The 21,393-nt window shown below is 34.0% G+C and overlaps 1 protein-coding gene across 4 annotated transcripts in view; it reads right to left on the bottom strand.

Annotated features, from left to right (window-relative positions):
• The window catches only part of TMEM68 (transmembrane protein 68), a 40,095-nt gene that overhangs the window by 11,341 nt on the left and 7,361 nt on the right, over positions 1–21,393 (bottom strand). For 2 of the 4 annotated variants that reach the window (XM_066379045.1, XM_066379046.1), the window contains exons 2-6: positions 20,041–20,087; positions 18,837–19,230; positions 10,017–10,181; positions 6,659–6,852; positions 1,564–1,624 (exon numbers count right to left, since the gene is read on the bottom strand). In XM_066379045.1, the coding sequence (XP_066235142.1) occupies positions 1,564–1,624; positions 6,659–6,852; positions 10,017–10,181; positions 18,837–19,161 (745 nt within the window). In that variant the 5' untranslated portion in view covers positions 19,162–19,230; positions 20,041–20,087. Of the gene's footprint in view, positions 1–1,563; positions 1,625–4,185; positions 4,319–6,658; positions 6,853–10,016; positions 10,182–18,836; positions 19,231–20,040; positions 20,088–21,393 lie in introns of all 4 variants that reach the window. The other 2 variants (XM_066379047.1, XM_066379048.1) reach the window with 2 other exon arrangements.

The raw sequence follows: 21,393 nt of genomic DNA, 5'->3' as shown, positions 1-21,393 counted from the left end.
TTAAAGTAAATAAAATCATTTTAATTGTTTACATATTCTGAGCATGTTGTTGTAAACTCTTGAATAAATTATGTAAGGTTTAGAGGAAGTGGCAAACAGTATCACCTCTCAGCAATCAGTATTTTTTAAAGATGAGCTTTTCGTCAGTTGTAACAAATGTGCAAGATGTTAGTAAAAGGAAATGGAAAGTGATGAGTTTATGAGTACTCCTTGTACTTTCTGTTCAGTTTTTCTATAAACCTAAAAATTCTCATAAATACATGGTCTACTAATTTTTTTAATAAATTTTTTAAAATATAAGAACTTTAAAGGCAAACCAAATACTATTAATGCAAAACAAGGGTAAAGACTGAAACCAAAAACTAGAAGCTGAAATGTCTACAGACTCAAAAACACATGATTTACATGAATAAAAGAAAAAAAAATGGAAGCATAAAATAAATCCACATAAGCATGAGACCAAAATTCATAAATAAACTAGGTAAAAACTAAAAACATTATTGTAAATTAGAAAAAATGCAACAAAGAGTTTAATAACAAAGAGTTACTAATGCTAATGACCAAGCACAAAATTTAGCAAGATTAAAAGCGGTAATAATGCAAAATAAACTGATAGACTATAAGACTAAGTTTGAAAAAAAATCCAAGAAAGGCAAGCAATATGGAATACATAACCATGAATTGTACTAGAAATTTTAAATACTGTTTATATATGAAAACAGAACACACCATAAGACCCCAAGTAAAATTTTTAAAAAAATCTCTAGACACTAATTTCTGAGATATTCAACTGTTAAAGTAAAAAATGTTAAAAAAGCAGTCAAGGCCTTGGCCAAAAGAATTTTAAAACCATTTTGCAATTGTAGAAGGAAAATTAGAAATAATTTCTGGTACACAACTTAAATTCTGAACAAACGATCTGAGAATAAATTAGAAGAAAATATTCCACAACAAAAGTTTAACTTCTCATCAACTGACTTTCTACTTTAAATTAAAAAACAAACAAAAGGAAGGCCTATAAAACATAATGGAATATCAACAATAAATCAATGTTGGACATAAAAGAAACAAGAAAAGTTTAAAGTTCTTCAGAAGGGGATTTATGTGTAGGTATAAAAACTAACAATATAGTGCTAGGAACAGAAAATATAATCAATCAATATATAAAGCATAGAGTATAAAAACAAACTAAAAATTTCTAAACAAAAGAACAACAGAGACATTGCAAAGAAAAAGCACATATAATTGTTATCACCCCTATAACTAGATTTAGAGCTCATCTTGTCAACATGTTTTAAAATAGGTAAATTAGATAATTTACTCCATAATTTTTAAGAGTTCATGACAAATAAGCTTCAGTACTTATGAGACAAAAACCTAATACCTAAGAACTGCCAGTACTTAGAACCAGTTTAACCTTTAAATAGAAAAATGTCTAAATTTTGAACTCATATAGGGTTCAAAAGCCCAAATATTTAAAATACTACATTATAAAAATAAAAACAAAAAATAAAATGAAAAATTACATTATAATTAGAAAAACCATATTAACTCAGAACTTACTTGTTCCTCCAAGTGATCTAAATCCTTCTCGGATATTTTGTGTAAACATAGGAATAATGGGCTAGAGAGAAAAATTTGAATTAGAAAGTAAATATATTAATCCAGTCAATGTCTCCATTGAGTCACTAATGTAAACTACTGAGGGCCTTTTTAAGATTATGAAAATAAGGTATTTTTAAAATAAAGGTATAATTTTATCTCTAGTGTGATTTATCAGGCAAAATTGGTCATTTGCAGAAATATAAATTGTAAATACTACCCTCTAGTGGTAATATCTAATATTTCATTTAACAACTTTCTATTCATCCCACATAAACCCTAGATAATCAAATATTATAATAATCATTAATTTCACTAAGTGAAATGAATGTGCAGAATTAAATTGGTTTTAGTGTGCTACTGAATAGTATGCTCACTGAAGAAAATGTTACAAGACAGAGAGTCTCTTTACCAGGAAATTTGTATAATTTCAATGACAGGTTTTGGCAAGCAGCTGTCATGGAATTAGTAATACACCATTTATTTTTGTGAGCTGATTAAATTTTAAAATGTTCAACATCAATAAAATGTAAGTATAAGACACAAAAAAAGAAAAAGCATATATATAAAAGAATTCTTTACATCATAATTTTAGAGGGTTTTTCCTCACAAGTTCATGGTTTTCATTTTTCTATGAATATCAATAATTAAGTATAATTTTTAAAATAAAGACCTTAACTACATGTCATAAAATAATAAGTGAAATAGCAAAAGATCATGTTAGGAGGTTATGCCACAGTAAAACTGAAGTAGCTAAAAAATTAAACAGTTTAAAATATGTAGAAATATACCAAGTTAAATGGTTTAGAATAGATAAAAGTGGGGGAGGAAGGAAGTGTCACTTTACTTACAGTCTACCATCAGTATTTGCTTAATACAGAAATATCTGCTTTGGTAAGCAGGGCTTGAGATATTTAAGCTGACATTTAAAGAGCCATTCCTATTCAGCTTTAGAAAACAGAAAAATACAGTGGACAGAAGGAAGAAACTATAGGTATAGCTTTCTTCATAAAACTTATTACCTCACATATAGTAAACTGATCTTTTATTTATTGTATCCCTCCCCTACCCCAGAAGGACTCCTAATAGCACTGACATTGTTTTCCTCACTGCTATATTCCTAGCTCCTAGAATACTGCCTGGAATAGAGTAGGTGCTAAAAGAAAGTGTAATGGATGAATTAAGGAAGGAATAAATAAACAGAACAGAGAGACAATGCTTCCTAATGTATTAGTTAATTCTCTGAATTCAAAAGGTCACATATAGGTAGCAGCAATTTTAAAACCAGTTAGGAAAAAGAGAAGTCAGGTAAAGAAAAGTCAGATGAAGGATTTAAAATTCGATGGTATTAATTCACAATGCAAGCATATAAAAATATATTGACGCTTTCGTATAAAATTCTGATTTCGATCTAGAAAACCACCACTAGTTTTGCAAAATAAAATGATAGCTGAAATCTTAATGTTTTAAATAGTTATGACTTTAGAATTCAGAACTTAAATGCCCAAGGAACAGAAACTTTTCAGCTCACACATATGCCATTGTACCTTCTCTCACTAGCTCTGCTGAATCTGTCCTACTGACCGACACAAACCAATAGTTTGTATTGATATATGCTCTATTTAAACGTTCTTTGGGTTACATATCATCCTTTATAGCTAACTCTCTAGAACTAGACATTCCTAGAACCAATTAAACAGGAGAAAGCTTACCCTGGCAAGCTTAGTATTCTAGGCTGTAGTTTGGGCACATAGTTCCTAAATTTGCATTCAAGCTACAGCCTTAAAGTTACAAAAGTTAGTACCTTATTACATCTTGATATTGTAATATAATTATGCATCTTTCCTTGTGCATACTTCGTATGCAAAGTAGCCACATAAATACCTTAGCATTTCATTATGTTTACATGTGTATATGTGTCTCTGTATGTATGTGTATGCACATATGTACTGGGGAGAGAGAGAGAATGTGTCTTTTGTTAAAACTATTCTTGGAGAATCAGCTGCATGTGGTCTTGGAGTCTTAACTTTGAAAAGTGGTAACCACTGGACAAGTTACTTACCATGTCTAAGTCTCAGTTTCTTCATGTTAAAATGGAGCTAATAACTATTATTGTATCTCAAAGGCTGTTTTTATAGGTTGAAATAATATATATAAACAATTTTATTGGAACAAATACTATTTTCTTTCATATCTGTTATCTGTTTTCCAATTAAACGGGCTAATTTTTTCAGGTATAAAGTTAACTAAAAATTCTTATGAAAGTCATAATACTCAGAAATTCACAAAATAAGATAGATTTATAGTATACCAAAAACTGTACCAAAAAAACAAAACAAAACTGTACCTTTCAGATTAACATTAAATATTTTCTATCAATATTTTGTGAGCTTGCATTGGTGATCTAGACTTCCTACAACAATAGTCCTAAATTTTTGGTCCAAGTTTATGATAATTCTGTGAGGACTATGAAAGGGTGTTCCAGATGGGATAGTTGTGACATTTACAGCTACATCCATATATAATTGAAAGATTCTCCTCGTATGAGGAAGGCCACTTTATTCTCCAGGCCAGCAGACTCACTGTGAAATGCAGTCAGTGACAGCAACAGGACCGGTTGCCTGCAGTCCTGAACTGTGTGCTCTGCTCTGCTTCTGCCTTGCTGTATGACCCGATCCCTCCATCCCTTCATCTCTTTGTGCCTGAGTTTCCTCATCTGCAACATTGGAATAATTACATATGTCACCTACTTACTATACAGGAGAACCAACATAAAGCCTTTCAAAGCACTGTTGGGGTGGTACAAGATTTAGCAAACTCATAATGCTCTTTTGTAAATCAGCAATGTTAAAGATTTTGTTTGTTTATAAACTGTTGTAAGAAGCTGTTTATTAATTGTTCTTAAATTTCATACAAAAACCTTAACTAAATTATCTAGATTATATTAATTAATTATCTAGAAACTCTTTAAAGGATGGAATAGGACTTCCTTTTTCTATATATTGAATAATTTCTTTCTTTCGGGCTTTCTTCCAGACAATGTTCTTGACAACCATAAACTTAAGGATGAGAAATGAGAATCCCCTGATCAATTTGTATAATTCCAAAGTGATTTGTCATTGTTTTCTTAAACCTTAGAACAAATAATGCTTTCAATATATAAACCTTGAAAATTGAACTATCTTTGATAGATTTTAATTTTTATCATCATTTAAATATATATTATGTATCTTTAACTTTTGTACAGCTGTTCATATATCTTTTTGTATTCTATTATTCATATAGTCTAAGATTTTATTTTCTACATCAGTATTTAAGCTTTTTTTAGAAAGTAAAATGTACTTTAAATTAATTTTGTATATCACTAATACTATTAACATAAAATTAAATTCAAAAGGCTCCTTTCTAGTATTGTTTAACATTGTGTTTAAAAGTCAATTTAATTTAACAAATATAAATAGGCTACTCAGTGCCAGTCATTGTACTAAGGACTCAAAATATAAAAAGATGTCCTTGTCCTCAGCGAGTTTATAATATACTGTAGGATAGTAGTATTTAAATTTTTATGTTGTATATTATTAAACACTTAGGCAACTATTCTTATACTGAGATCACATTATTAAATAACTATATAGCAATAACTTACTTCTAAAGAGTCATATATATATATTTGTGAGATGAACAGGCAAGCTAAGGGTGCAAACTGGTCTTTTTATGTGGCAGCAAGGGATACACAAAAAAACTGGAATGTGAAAGTACCAACAGCTGTCTCTAACTAACTGATTGGCCTAGAAGAACACACCTTGTCAAAGGTACCAATTTCTTTTCTGAAAGACAATCTAAAACAAACAGAAAACAGCCTGACCAGGCGGTGGCACAGTGGATAGGGTGTCAGACCGGGATGTGGAGGACCCAGGTTCCAGACCCTGAGGTCGCCAGCTTGAGCGTGGGCTCATCTGGTTTGAGCAAGGCTCACCAGCTTGAGCCCAAGGTCGCTGGCTTGAGCAAGGGGTCACTTGGTCTGCTGTAGCCTCCCGCTACCCATCAAGGTACATATGAGAAAGCAATCAATGAACAACTAAGGAATCGCAACGAAGAATTGATGTTTCTCACCTCTCTCCCTTCCTGTCTGTCTATCCCTATCTGTCCTTCTCTCTGACTCTCCCTGTCTCTGCCACACACACATACAAACCAAAAAAAAAACAAAAAAAAAAAAAACCCAAAAAACAAAGAAACGCTCTATAAGAACTACATGTTTCATAGGATAAAGTACAATATGGAGATTGAAAAGCTGAGAAATACTTCCCAAGCAAAAGAAAAGGACAGGAAGGGGGGAAGGCATTGGGGAGAAGGGGAATCAGGGGGCAGGGGGGAGATATATTCGGAGGGACACTTGAATCTATGTAAACACAAATTAAAATCATAAATAAATAAAATAAAGACATAGAAATAAAAAGGATAAAATGGCTTTCACATTCTTCAGTCTACTAAGTAGAATAATTACAATAAATCCCAAAGGAACATTTAACTTTATTGACAAATTCATTTGTAAAGTCTTTTAGAAATATCTAAATTACACCAATACCTATTTCTCATTTCTTATTCATATCTTCAGATAGTGATCACCTTTCCTGATAAAAAAGTGAATCATATATTATTTGAGTCCTACTGTTAAACAAATTGGTCACAGATAAAAGAATCCAACCAACCAACAACCGTCACTAAAATATGCCAACTCAACTGTACAAAAAGATTAAAATACATAAAAAATACATGTAAGTAGACTATTACTTATAAAACAAGTGTAACTCAAGAAATACAAATAATTTTATAAGTCTGATTTTAAAATGTTGGATTTTGAAATGTAAAATAAAATTTTGCTGGATATTTGCCAAATTTCCAGATTAAGTTTGTTAGATGGTTTTCCATCCACAGGAACATTTCTCTAGTACAACAATGATAGTATCTAAATTCTTATATACTTTGGCTCACAATTTAAGCACTTAGTATAAATTCAACCTAGCACTATTTTAATATTTAGTTTCATACAACTCACCACTTGTGCATCAATTGCAACGTGAGCAAAGCCTTTACGGTCACCCCATATGATGTTGTAGGTTTCATCACTAATTAGGGCTTCTCGAACTCCACCTGGTGAAATAGCTAACAAGTGACCACTCCTCAGAATTTCAACACATTTTCCTCTTGGTCCATGTAGAGCACAAAATACATCAAGTAATAAACTAAACCCTGTAGGAAACATTAGCAGGAATATATATCTTCAGTATTTCTTGTTCAATTCTTCAATGGCAAACATCTTCACAACCTACAAAATTTACTATCTATACTTAAATCAGTAAATTTTTTTATTTTTTAAAAACCAACAAGATGCCTGACCAGGCGGTGGCACAGTGGATAGAGCGTCGGACTGGGATGCGGAGGACCCAGGTTCAAGACCTCGAAGTCGCCAGCTTGAGCGTGGGCTCATCTGTTTTGAGCAAAGATCACCAGCTTGAACCCAAGGTCACTGGCTTGAGCAAGGAGTTACTCAGTCTGCTGAAGGCCCACGGTCAAGGCACATATGAGAAAGCAATCAATGAACAACTACATAGCCGCAATGAAAAACTGATGATTGATGCTTCTCATCTCTCTCTATTCCTGTCTGTCTGTTCCTATCTATCCCTCTCTCTGACTCTGTCTCTGTTAAAAAACAAAACCCAACAAGAACTCTCAAGGTTAACATAAGATTAATATTGTTGGTAAAGTAATATAGCTATGTCTTATTGATCACCTACTATTGATCACCTCCTTAGTGATTGCTTATTAATCTGGACACTTTACATATTCAAATTCTAATTAAAACAAAACCTTGGTAAACAGGGATTCTTATCCTCATTTTACAGATGAGAAAAAGTTGGCACAGAGAGTAAGCAGATTGCTCAGTCAACATCAAGCAAATGGCAGGGCAGAGATTCCGGTCCAGGTATATCTAAACCAAAGTTCCTTCCACTGCATCTCATGGCTAAACACAGTCGACAGTATTTATTAGAGCAATCAGAAATGGTATCTCATCAGCAACCACAAATCTAACTTTCATTAATCCTGTAAGAGAATGCAAATCTAAGCTTAGCCCTACCAAAATTTGCAAGCCATAATCGAAGCTACTGAAAAAGTTAGGTGATGCTAATTCCACAATTAAAATTTGTATGTTAATAACAACAGCAAAATCATTAAGAATTTTTAATAAAGTGAGTGTTTGACACAGGAATAGCTAATTCCAGGTCTTAACATTATCCAGTTTTTCAAATTATAACTATTTATGGCTAAAAAAAAAAACCGACCCTATCAAGTAATTAAATATTTTAAGCAAATTCTAATTGAAAGTTAAGAGAACTGATGATAGTATACATTATTCCTTGAGCCTGGGAAATGGGAATGGGCCATGAAAACTATGCAGACTAACCAATATCCTCATAGGTTTAAGGATCTAAAGTAAGATTATAAGTATTATTAAGATTAAAATAATGTTCATACCACATTACATTAAAAGCCCACTGATTCAATTAGAGGCATTCTCACAATGAATGAACAGGAGAGGTTTCCTGAATCATAAGATCATAAAAGGACCTGACCAGGTGGTGGCGCAGGGGATAGAGTCGGACTGGGATTCCGAGGACCCAGGATCGAGACCCCAAGGTCGCCAGCTTGAGCACGGGCTCATCTGGTTTGACCAAGGCTCACCAGCTTGAACCCAAGGTGGCTGGCTCCAACAAGGGGCTACTCAGTCTGCTGAAGGCCCATGGTCAAGGCACATATGAGAAAGCAATCAATGAACAACTAAGGTGTTGCAGCGTGCAATGAAAATCTAATGATTGATGCTTCTCATCTCTCTCCGTTCCTGTCTGTCTGTCCCTGTCTATCCCTCTCTCTGACTCACTCTCTGTCTCTGTAAAAAAAAAAAAAAAAAAAAAAATCATAAAAGGTAAAAATTTTTTAAGCCAAAGACTAAATAAAAATATTCACATTCTATTATGCATTAAAATAAATGAAAGCAACCTAAAGTTCCATAACTAGGTAAGTAAATATCTTAGCCATCCATGAAAACTTCTTTATTTTACTTAAAATTTTTTTTAACTATTCTTTATAAAGCATAGTAAAATGTTAATGCTAACACTAAATTTTTAAAAAATTATTTGCATAATATGTAACTATGTGAATTAAAAATTAAATAAATCAAAAGACTTACTGGATATGTTAGGGTGGCAAGATTATAATAAAGTTCTTTTCTCTAGTTTTCAAATTTTATTATAAACTGATCATATTATTTTCTGAAGAGTATAGCCTATTTAGTTTATATACAAAGTACAAATGACTTTTTAGTGACATAAAGATACCCAAAACATTAACCATGTCTATAAAAGGCACTGAGTACACTGTTATTTAATTCACTTCTTGGTGTTTGTAAGTGTGGTTGATGGGTGGCTATTGTTTTACTATTCCATAGAACAAGCTATAAACTTTTTGGCTTGTTTCTGGTGATACAGTGACAGAAGAAAATAAGATTAAATCTCAATGAGTTTATTTTACAGAGGTTTTTTAAAAAAACTCTATTGTGTTTAAAACCATATGGCTAATTAATCTTTTTACAAAGGTACAAAGCCTTTATAAACAAATTAAAAGGAATGTGGTTCTCAATCTTAAGAGTTATAAATCTACTAGGAAAGTCTAGAAGTATGATAAAAAAAAAAACAGAAATATATATTATTTTGGCAAAAGTTTAAATTTATTTATTTATATTTTCTAAGTGAGAAGCGAGAAGGCAGAGAGACAGACTCCCACATGCGCCCCAACCAGGATCCATCCTGCAAGCCCTCTACCGGCTACGCTCTGCCCGTTTGAGGCCATCAGTCCATCGCTCGGCCACCGATTAACTTAGCACCTCAGGCGGGGCCATGGAGCCATCCTCAGCACCGTGAGCCAACTTGCTCAAACTGAGCTATGGCTGCAAAAGGGGAAGAGAGAGATATAGAGAAAAGAAAGAGGGGAAGGGGTAGAAAAGCAGGCGGTACCTTCTCCTGTGTGCCCTGACCAGAATCGAACACGGGGCTTCCATATGCCGGCTGATGCTCTACCACTGAGCCAACAAGCCAGGGCCAAAATTTATTTTTCAAAAGTGAAAGTTCAGGATTTAACTCTGAAAAATAATGACTAAATATATTAATTAAGAGATTGAATAACTTTTCAATCACTATGTTTCTACATTAGATGTTCCCAAATTGGGTTTCCAAGTGTATTACCTAAATAAGGCAAAAAGCGTTTCCAAATGATACTAGAGAGCTCAGTAATACGGACAATCATATAATTTGATTGTATTCATTAACATTTTTATATCACTATCTACGGTAAAAGTTTACCTGGAATTTTAAAGAGAAAGTGATCAACTACTACTCGGCACGTTCTGCCTTTATGGATAAAAATTTTAGCCATGAAGTAGTAAAAATCTATGGGAATAGCTCCATGATAAAAAATTATAAGTGCTGGTCCTTCTGGTATTTTTTCCATTCCATGAACTTCATAACCTGTTAGAAAGATAAAATACAAATACTTAAAATCTATTTATTAGTTATTAAAAGAATGGTTATTAATACAGAAACTCAGTCTTACAAAAGTGCATGAGCCTTCCTATTTCATCTTCCTTCCCTCTTGGACAAATCAGTCCCTACAGCCATTAAGTGGGCTAGAGTGTGTAGGCACCTGTGTGGAAGGGTGAACTGGAGTGAGTGTTGGAGCCCAGACAGGGTGAGGATGGCATCCACATGGGGTAGCCCTAAATGGGGAGTCAAAGACCAATTCCAGTCGTGAGAGAACACCCACACAGGAGAAGAGCCTAGAACAGGGTGCTGGTGCCTTTGTGGGAAAAGGAGGGGAACTAGGCATGAGGCAAGCATGGGGTCAGATACTGTGCTAAGTAAGAATGGCATCCAGACACACAGTGGGTTGGTTCAGGGTGTCATGGGTGGAGTGGGGAAAGGTGGTACCCATGAGTCGGAGAGGATGGTGGCAGTGATGAGAGATTGGTTACACAGGAGAATTGATCAAATAAGTTTACATATTAAGAAAAATGTGAGCCAGATTTCTCACTGTTGGAGAAAGTGGTTGCAAATACAGAACAGGAGAAAAGTAGAATAAATGTGTAGTTGTAAGAGAACTTCACTTCCAACCTAAGAACGAGAAAAAGCAGCATGTCAGAAAACAGGCTACTCTCTCAAATCAGGTGAACTGAGCTCCAAAGGATGACAAGCCCTGCTATTGAGATTTAAAAACAAATAAACAAACAAAACACTGAGCACAGGAGGAAGTAGTAGGAGCTATAAAAGTGGGAAAGAAAAAAAAAGTAAAATGTTAAACACTTAAAGGCCAAGTGTGGTTGAGCATTGACTATAGAATCTCTGGGCACCCTAGATACTAACAAGGGTTCATACCCACTCATCAGCATTCCTCCACAGGCTTCAGTAGGTGCTCTCAAGAAAAGTTAAGGTCAAGGTAGGCAGGAGACTTAAGCAAGCCCCTGCTAATGGTACAGAGACCAAAACTCCACTCACTTCCTGAAAACTTCTCTTGTAAAAAGAAAACCTGATATTCAAAGAGGTGCAGAAAACCCTTTCCACCTCTTCTAAGGAAAGGGTATATGCAACAGCCACCTGTTGCTCAAAAGGACAGAGCTTTATCCCCCTCCTCTTCTCTCCTGTCTTGTCCCACTATACTAGTCTCAGGTAAAAATTCACGAAGACTAGGGAAGTGTAGAAGCCCAAAGTATCTGGGAGGAAGGGCAGGAAACTTGCTACCAAGCTGAAACCCCTACCCACATAAGACCAAGTTTGCCTGCCACAGAGAAGAGTAAAGAACATTGAGAAAGAATCACACTTGAGCCCCAGGCAAACAGGGCCTGTGGAAGACTTTGGCTAAAGCATGAATATCAAAAAGTGCCCCCACCATCCCATCTGCACCACAAGCCTCACATGGAGTTACAAGCAACAGCCACCTTTTCCTGGGGGAGAGCATGAAGAGGAGCCCTTCTGTGGCATAGGCACACAAGACAGAGACAGTAGGAACGCTGAGAAAAACACTCTGGCACTCTAGGCTCTACACAGGCACAAGTAGCAGCAGAATGTTGAAATCTGTGCTTAACTGAAGGTAACCATACCCACAACAAAACCCAACTTCCGTTCAACTGCTGAGTAAACAAAATTAACCCCAACCCCAACTCACTAGTGGCCTGATGAAAAAAAGACAATTTTCAGTGATAAATACTATTTACCTTATTTACTACTGTTTTGGGTTTCTTTTTTTTTTACAAACAATGCCCAAAATTCATTTTAAAAATTGTGGGACACACAAACAGTAAGAAAAAAAAATCCATTGTTAAGAGATTATTTAATCAAGAGAACCAGACCCAAATATTTAAATTATCATATAGCAACTTTAAAATGATTATGGTAAAAGATCTAGCAGAAAAAGTGAATACATAATCAGATTAGAAATTTCAGCAGATAGAAGGAAATTATATAAAAACAGTGAGTCAAATAAAAAGGCTATATACTTGAATGAGATCTAAAGATTAGATGTCAGTAATATATCAATGTTAACTTCCTCATTTTAAGGGATTTGTTGATGTTAAATAGAACATCTTTGTTTGTAGGAAATATGCACTAAAAGTGTTAAAGAGGGGGTAATATAGGCAATTATAGTCAAATAATTAAGGGAAATAAGTTCTTTGTACAATACTTGAAATATTAATTTTTTAAAAGTCTACAAATAAAGAAATTAATCATAGTCTTATGGAAAAATCATGTAAGATCAGAGAATCAGAGAATCTATAAGGTAAAAAGAACCTTCGTTCCAACCTGACAAACAGTATCAGAATTTAAGACTATTTTTTAAAGTGAATCAAGGTTATCCAAGGAGTCACACATCTCTGAAACATCAAGTACGCTTTATTGAATCTGCTAGCTTCTAAAAATCAATCTGGACCTTTCTGTATGAGCTTGATATAGAGTAGTTAATAAAAGCACACAAGATTCTACTTGTTACAAGCAGGTTGTGAAAAGGGTAAAGAAAGGAGGAGATAAAGAGGAGCAGGTGAAAAGGGCAGGGAAGGAGACCTCAAGTAAGTTAAAACTTCCCTATGAAATAACACAACCCGCAGCAAAATTTAACAGTCATAAATAATTCATTAATAAAAGCAGGAAAACTCTTAAACTAGTGACCCGATGCAAAATAAAATACCACTAAACTGTTCCATACACATGGAGAACTTATTGCTGTAAATTTTTAAATGTTTATTTCATTCACAAACAATAAATTATTCTGTAGACATCCCTATCCCCCACTTTATTCTTAAAAACAAAAATAAAGTTATTGACTCTAACTACTACATTAGGGAAAAAAATACTGTTATGAGAGATTTGAACTGGATGTCAAGAAAACATCCCTCCAGTCATATAAGATGAGAGACTTGCCATTCTTTCCCTTCTTCCTGCCACACTGTAAACCCTATTCCATGTCACTATAAACAGGAACAAGGGTTTCTGCAAGGGAAGAAAATGACAGGATGAAAAGGAGGGGAATGAATCTTTCTTCTAACTTAACCTCAGTTCAAGGCTGGCTTTTTGGCAGTCCCTTTATTCTCCCCCACCACCTGAAGAAATTAGTCTGCCTACTGTCCTACACATGACTACCAAACAACAACACATTTTTTACAGAAATCCTGTCCTGTCAGTGAATTGTAAATATAAAAGATTAAAGTAAGCTCCACTTATATTTCAGAGGAAAATACTCTGACTACTTCATCACAGAAGTTAGGAACTGATACTCCAAGGAGCAGATGAAATGTGATCATGGCTCTAGTCATAAGATCTGCTTTTCCTTCCCATCTCACCAGTCAGGGCACAGCCTCAGCTGGTCCTGGGAAAAAGAAAAAACCTACTGAATAACCAATGGGTCAATGAAGAAGTCAAAAGAGAAATAAAAAAAAAATACCTTGAGACAACTGAAAATGGAAATGCAACATACTAAAACATAACAGGATGAAGCAAAAGCAGTTCTAAGAAGGCAGTTCATTGCAATAAATGCCTACCTCAAGAAGCAAACAAAAAAACAAACTTTAAATAAAAAACCTAACTTGGCCCTGGCCAGTTGGCTCAGTGGTAGCATGTCAGCCAAGTGTGTGTATGTCCCAGGTTTGATTCTGGGTCAGGGCATACAGGAGAAGTGACCATCTGTTCTCCACCCCTCCCACTTCTTTCTCTTTCTCTCTCTCTCTCTCTCTCTCTCTCTCTCTCTTCCGCTCCCACAGGCATGGCTCAATTGGTTTGAGCAAGTTGGACCCGGGTGCTGAGGATGGCTACACAGCCTTACCTCAGGTAATAAAATAGCTTGGCTACCAAGCAATGGAGCAATGGCCCCAGATGGGCAGCTTTGCCGAGGAGGGGGCTTGCTGAGTAGATCCCAGTCCATGCGCATGTGGGAGTCTGTCTCTCTACCTCCTGCCTCTTGCTTAAAAAACAAAACAAAAAAACCTAACTTTATATCTCAGTGAACTAGAAAAAAAAAACAGAATGAAGCCCAAATTTAGTAATTGAAATAGACACTAAAAAGAAAATAAATGAACACAGGGGGTGCATGTATCTTTATGTACCAATCTTTTTGAGTTTTGGGGATATATACCCAGTAGAGGGATTGCTGGGTCATATGGTAGTTCTATTCCTTTTTGTTAGGAACCACCATACTTTCTTCCATAATGGTTGTACAAATTTGCATTCCCACCAGCAGTGAATGAGGGTTCCTTTTTCTCCACAGCCTCTCCAATACTTGTTATTACCTGTCTTGTTGATAATAGCCAATCTAACAGGTGTGAGGAGGTATCTCATTGTAGTTTTGATTTGCATTCCTCAAATAGCTAGTGAGGATGAGCATCTTTTTATATATTTGTTGGCCATTTGTATGTCCTCTTGGGAGAAGTGTCTGTTCAGGTCCTCTCCTCATTTTTTAATTGGCTTGTTTGCTTGTTTGTTGCTGAGTTTTGTGAGTTCTTTATATATATATATATTGGATATTAAACCGTTATCAGAACTGTTGCTTGCAAATATCTCCCATTTAGTTGGCTGCCTATTTGTTTTGTCAGTTTCTTTTGCTATGCAGAAGATTTTTAGTTTGATATTGTCCCATTCATTTTTGCTTTTACTTCCCTTGCCTTTGGGGTCAAATTCATAAATTGTTCTCTATGGTCAAGGTCCATGAGTTTAGTATTTGTTTTCTTCTATGTAATTTATTGTTTCAGATCTTACTACTCAGCCAATAACAAATGACATATTGCCATTTAGGACAACATGGATGGACCTTGAGAACATTATACTATGAAAAATGAGTAAATCAGAAACACTAAGAACTGTATGGTGGTATATAAAACTGAGATTCATGGACATAGATGAAAGTGAAGTGGTTAACTGACTTGCAATTCTCAAAATGTTAAGCAGCACATGATTGTATTAAATATAATAGAAATTATGCTTAATACATGAAATTTAACTAATTCCTTACAGCAACTCATTTTGCAGAAGAGGAAAAGGAGGTTCAGAAAAATTAAGTATCTCATTTGAGAAGGGTTATCTAAATATTTTTTAAATAGTTCCAAGATATTTATCAATTACAAATAAAGAAATAGCAACTTTATGGTGGAGAAACCTGGCAGACACCTCGTTAACCACATGATGATCAAAGTTAATGTCACCAATAATAAAACATATTAACATCATTAACCGCTGATATAATGCACTGAGAAGAAAAACATCATCATTTTTGTGGTATTCTTATCAAAAATGCATAAATTCAATCCATTTATGGAAAACATATCTAAATTAAGAGATGATCTACAAAATAACTGAGCAACACTCTCTAAAAAGGCAAAGGTCATGGAAGAAAAAAGGAAAAAACTAAATAACCATTATAGACTGGAGGAGACGGGACAACTAAATGTAGTATTCTGTTCTCAGTAAAAGGAGACCAGGGAAAACTGGTAAGATTTGAATAAGATCTGTAGTTTAGTTAATAGTGTACCATTGTTAATTTGATATGGTTATATAAAAAAATCATTAACCATTAAAAGACCAGCTTTTAAAAATATCATTCATATTTACTAGGAATAATATTTTTTTTAAAAGTCATGATTTTATAGTTTAAGGCTTTAAGCAACTTGAGTATAAGAAAGTCACTTTTGCATGGTAAATTTTAGGTGACTATTATTTTCTTCTTTATTTTTCTTATTTGATACATTTTTTACAATGAATTTATAATAGTTTAAAAAAGTCCTTTGAGCCTGACCAGGCAGTAGCACAGTGGATAGTGTTGGACTGGGACACGGAGGACCCAGGTTTGAAACTCAGAGGTTGCCGGCTTGAGCACGGGCTCATCTGGCTTGAGTGCGGCTCACCAGCTTGAGCACGGGGTCGCTGGTTTGAGTCCAAGGTCGGTGGCTTAAGTAAGGGGTCACTTGCTCCATGGTAGCCCCCTGGTCAAGGCACATATGAGAAAGCAAAGCAATCAATGAACAACTAATGTGCTGCATTGAAGAACTGATGCTTCTCATCTCTCTCCTTTCCTGTCTGTCTGTCCCTCTCTGTCTCTCCTTCTGTCTTTCTGTCTCTGTCACACACAAAAAAAATTCCTTTGAAGATTCTTTAAAAAGGCATAATTAAAACTTCTTTGACAGCAATACAAAATCCAAATATAAATACAAATGCCTTTTATGTATGTCACTAAAGAACATAAATTGACATATATAAAGGTAAAGAAAATAATTTTTAAAGTATCATTCATCTAATAAAATATATCATAATAAATTATTAGAGCAAGGTAAGAACTATGTATATATTACCTCCTCTCAATCATAAATGCATATTTAAAAAATACCTCAATAAATACCTCAAAATAATATATTGTGCTACAAAAAAAAATCAGCTCTTGAATTTATCCAAATTAAATCATGTCTCCTGAAATATATATAAATAAATCATAATTCCTTACAATGCATGTTATCCTGAATATGGGGGGAGGGTATATATGTGGAAGGCAGATAAATATTCCCAATTGAGTATTATACCTGATGCAAGTGAATTTCTGTCTCTCTGTTTTAAAGACAAAGAACAATAGCAGTGTACCTAGATGCAGTGTCTGCAGACATACACTCATGAAATGGTAAAGTGTCATCTTGCTTATGTTAAACAACCATCAGAGAATATGAGTTGTTACTGACTGGCAAGATCATTAGTATAAATGAGTAAATATTAAGAATTCAAACCATTAAATACATATGATTCCTATTTGCAAACCTGATGAATACCAGTACTTTTTTTACCCTGAACCCCCAACCTAGGACAGACCACACAGCACAGATCACAAAGCACAAGTCTTACAGCCTGACATCTGAGGTTGCATTCTGGCTCTTCTTTCCTAGCTGCTAGGGTGCCTTGGGCAAATAACAACCTCTTTTGTCCTATTTTCTCATGGGAAAACTGTAAAATAGCGGTAACAGAACCTATCTATTATTTATAAGGTTTAAATAATCAATGCAAAATGTTAAGCATTTTACAGTATATGGCATAGTTAAGTGCTCAAAAAAGATTTATAAGAATGTATGTAGGTATATATGTATGATATCATCCTGCCCAGATAGCTCAGTTGGTTAGACTGCAGGGGTAGTCACCCTTTTTATACCTACCGCCCACTTTTGTATCTCTGTTAGTAGTAAAATTTTCTAACTGCCCACCAGTTCCACAGTAATGGTGATTTATAAAGTAGGGAAGTAACTTTACTTTATAAAATTTATAAAGCAGAGTTACAGCAAGTTAAAGCATATAATAATAATTACTTACCAAGTACTTTATGCCGGATTTTTGCTAAGTTTGGCAGAATAAATCTTTATAAAACAACTTACTATAGTTAAAAATCTTTTTATTTATTCTCTGGTTGCTCCGCTACCGCCCACCATGAAAGCTGGAACACCCATTAGTGGGCGGTAGAGACCAAGTTGACTACCACTGGGTTAGAGCATGGTCCTGAAGCACAGATGTTGCTGGTTTGATCCTGGGTTAGGGCACAAAAGGAACAGCTCAACATTCCTGTTTCTCTCTCTCTCTCTCTCTCTCTCTCTCTACCTTCCTCTCTTGTTAAAATCAATAAATTAAAAAAAAAAATTTTTTTAATGTATATAGTATTAAAATGACAACACATAAACCTATTAAGCATCTCACTAGTGATCTTTGGTAAGAGCAGCCCTGTACTTATATATATCCTTACATGTCTATGTTTTTAAATTAAAGCATAGTTGACATACAGTATTATTTTAGTTTCAGGTGTTCAACATAGTGACTCGACATTTATATTCCTTACAATGCTCACCACCTCAAGTGTCTACTTCAAAATCTGTGCTTCCTTCCATGTCTTTCTGTGAAACCATTCTGATGTTCAACAACACGATAGAGGCACATCTCTGTTTCAAGCCTACTGAATCTTTCTGTATTTTTATATAGTCCAAAACAAAAGGGACCAACAAATTAGATAAAAATTGGTAAGGAAAAACACCAAGCTCTTGAAATAGGCCTCTCGAGGGCAATTTTCATGACAGTCAAATGAAGATGAACTAGCAATCATTAGATGCACAACATCTGAAATATCAATGGAAAGAATGAATATCCTGGAGAAAAACTTATTGCTTCTCATTTATTGAGAAATATATAATGACCTTTGAAATGAATCATACCAAAAAAAGGTAAATTTTGATTCAAATTATATTTAATATATATATTTTAAATCTCTACACTGAGAAAGTCAAACTTATTTTAAACAATATGGAAGTAAATGCTAAATAATTTTCAAAAGTGTTCTATAGTTTTAAATAGTCTCTTAATCTTTTAGATGTCTTAAATATGAATTTTTATATTCTTGCTTATAGTAATAGCCTAACTACTGTGTACTTCTTTCTTAAATGGACACTAATGTGTTTGGGGAAAAAATCATTTTAAGAAAGACATACAGATGCACAATAAATGCAAATAGACAAGAAATAGTAAATATCCCTTCCATTGTATTCTTCACTATCTTCTCAATCAGTAAAATGGAATGATTGTTTCTGTGCCACAAACACAAATAACAACAGAGATCAAAGTAATCTTGCTTACCATGCCAAACTGCTGCATGTCCATCCCAAAGAGTTGCTACCGTCTTCCTTGCACCATCCCATAAATTATGAGAATAGGCTTCTTTTAATACATTCTTCCTCTTATAAATGTGTAAGAAAATAATAGTAAGGTAGAGAAGAAAAATAGTAAAGTAAGGAAGTACTAAAAGTATTAGTGGTGTAAAAACCCATAAAAGATAGTTTGCAAAATTTAAATAGTCCTCCAATTGCTCCACGCCAAACCATTCTTCAAGTATGTGAATCAGACAACTCATATAGGGCATAGAATCCTGTCCCGTACCACAGGTTTGATTTTTGTCTATCATTTTTCTTTAGATGAAAATGACAAATTCACTCTCTTTTTTCATTGTCATCACAAGTCTTTAATTTTGCCACTACAAGAGAAAAACAATCCGTTATTCTTTTCACAGCTAAAAGTTAAATATTTTAGTCTACATAAATACTATATAGAGTCATTTATCTTTCTTTTTTTTAAATTTTTATTTAGACAATTAAATTTAACAGGGTGAGATTGGTCAACTCCAATTAGAATATATAGATGCTGGGCAAATATCTCTACATCATTTGCTCAGTTGATTATGTTGTATACCCATCACCCAAAGTGAGATCTTCCATCACCTTATATTTGTCCCTCTTAATGTACTGCCCCCCCAAGAGTCATTTCTTAATACCAAAAATAAGTAGATTGTTAATGGTTAACTTTGTTGCTAATTTAAATGTGAAAATTATAAGGTTTCATTTGTCAATTCATGAAGTGTGTTGTGTTAAATTTTGAAATAACTCACAAGTTATAATTGAGAGAAGAAAAGGCTCATAAAAAATGAAAATTTCAGATTGAACTTAATAATTTGACTTTTATCTTAAGTGGATTATACTGAACGCTTGTATTTTAAACCAAGTTATGTTGAGATAACTGTTCTTCACAAAAGATAACATCAACATCTGATTCAATAAAAGTAACCCAAATCTTTAGGAAATGATGACACAGAATTCTGAATATTATCTTTCATAAGCAAGTTTATAGAAACTTCTCTGTTCCTTTGGCATTATGTATACATAAAAATTTATCAGTATCATTTCATTTTTATCTTATAGTTACAAAAACTTTTCTTAAATTTTCAATGCCTGAAAATATAGCCATATAATTATTTTATGTCACTCTCTAAACCAGTCACTTAACTTACCAGAAATTAGATAAATATCTTGTCCCAAGCTTCTCTATGTATGTATTCTGGAAAACACAGTACACAAATGGAAAAATATAATTAAAAATAATCATTAATACCTAGAGTTAGAATTTCCATAAAATATCAAGAGACATGCACAAATGTGTAACAAATATGGATACAGTCCACGCTAGTGCATCTCAATTAAAAATTGTACTCACTCTACCAATGCTTTAGTGAGGACACCTCTATACACTGTTCAGTTCCACTATAAAGTTCCACCTGAGACATTTTTTTTTAATTCAGAGCTATGAAAAACTTTGCTTCTTTGGAGAAAAAGTATGAAGTTTAGATGTGTAACTATGTCTCTTTTTAAAAACTTTGCCAGAAAATAAGCTGATGGTCAAACCTGATATTTGATGATACATTTGTATTAGCCTTTATGATCATGTTCACCTATATAAGATTGCCTTTTCTCATTCCTATTTTTTTATTCTGACTCTATTCTTAGATAAATTTTATCATTATTGCATACCATATAATCATAATGAAAATGATCTCAAATTCTTTGTAGATGAGGCAGGAAATAAATGAAAGAGTTAGGAGAAAGGCAGAAATACAAAAGCAATTATATGTTGTCTTTATGCCAAGATTATCTTGCTAACTGGCTCATCAGCAGGGCACACTCTTTGGCTTGTTCTTCCTGAGATGGAGGACTTAGTCTATGTTCCTTGTAAGTCTAAGTTCCTTGAGAGAAATTTGGCCCTATTGTGGTAGCAGAAGTAAACACAGCACACATCAAGACTGGCCTTTATTTTATATCACATTCTAATCAACCCATCTAAAGAGTCAAGTCACTATAATTTACCAGCTTTTGATCATTAGGAATGCAACAAAGAAAAACTTACTGTTTTTTCAAATTAAAGCTTTCCCCACTTAAATGACTATATAATCAAAAAAATAGAAAATAACAAATGTTGATGATGATGTGGAGAAATTAGAACCTTCATACATTGCAGGTGGGAATGTGAAATGGTGCGGCCACTGTGGAAATCAGTTTGGCAGCTCCTCAAAAGGCTGAGTTACCATAGTTACCATATGACCTAGCAATTCTACTCCTGGGTATATATCGAAAAAGGCTGAAAACATATATTCACACAAAAATTTATACATGAAACATGACAACAGTATTATTTATAAGAGCCAAAAAGTGGAAACAAACCAAATGCCAATCAACTAATGAATAAACAAAATGTGCTGTCATATAACAATATTAGTCACAGAAAGGAATGAAGTACTGGTTCATGCTACAACATGCAGGCACCCTGATACCATTATACTAAGTATAAAAAAGGACAGACCTTAAAGCCA

This window comes from Saccopteryx leptura, chromosome 3, assembly GCF_036850995.1.
Source record: "Saccopteryx leptura isolate mSacLep1 chromosome 3, mSacLep1_pri_phased_curated, whole genome shotgun sequence".
Classification (NCBI taxonomy): domain Eukaryota; kingdom Metazoa; phylum Chordata; class Mammalia; order Chiroptera; family Emballonuridae; genus Saccopteryx; species Saccopteryx leptura.
This window is presented reverse-complemented; position numbering and strand designations above follow the sequence as displayed.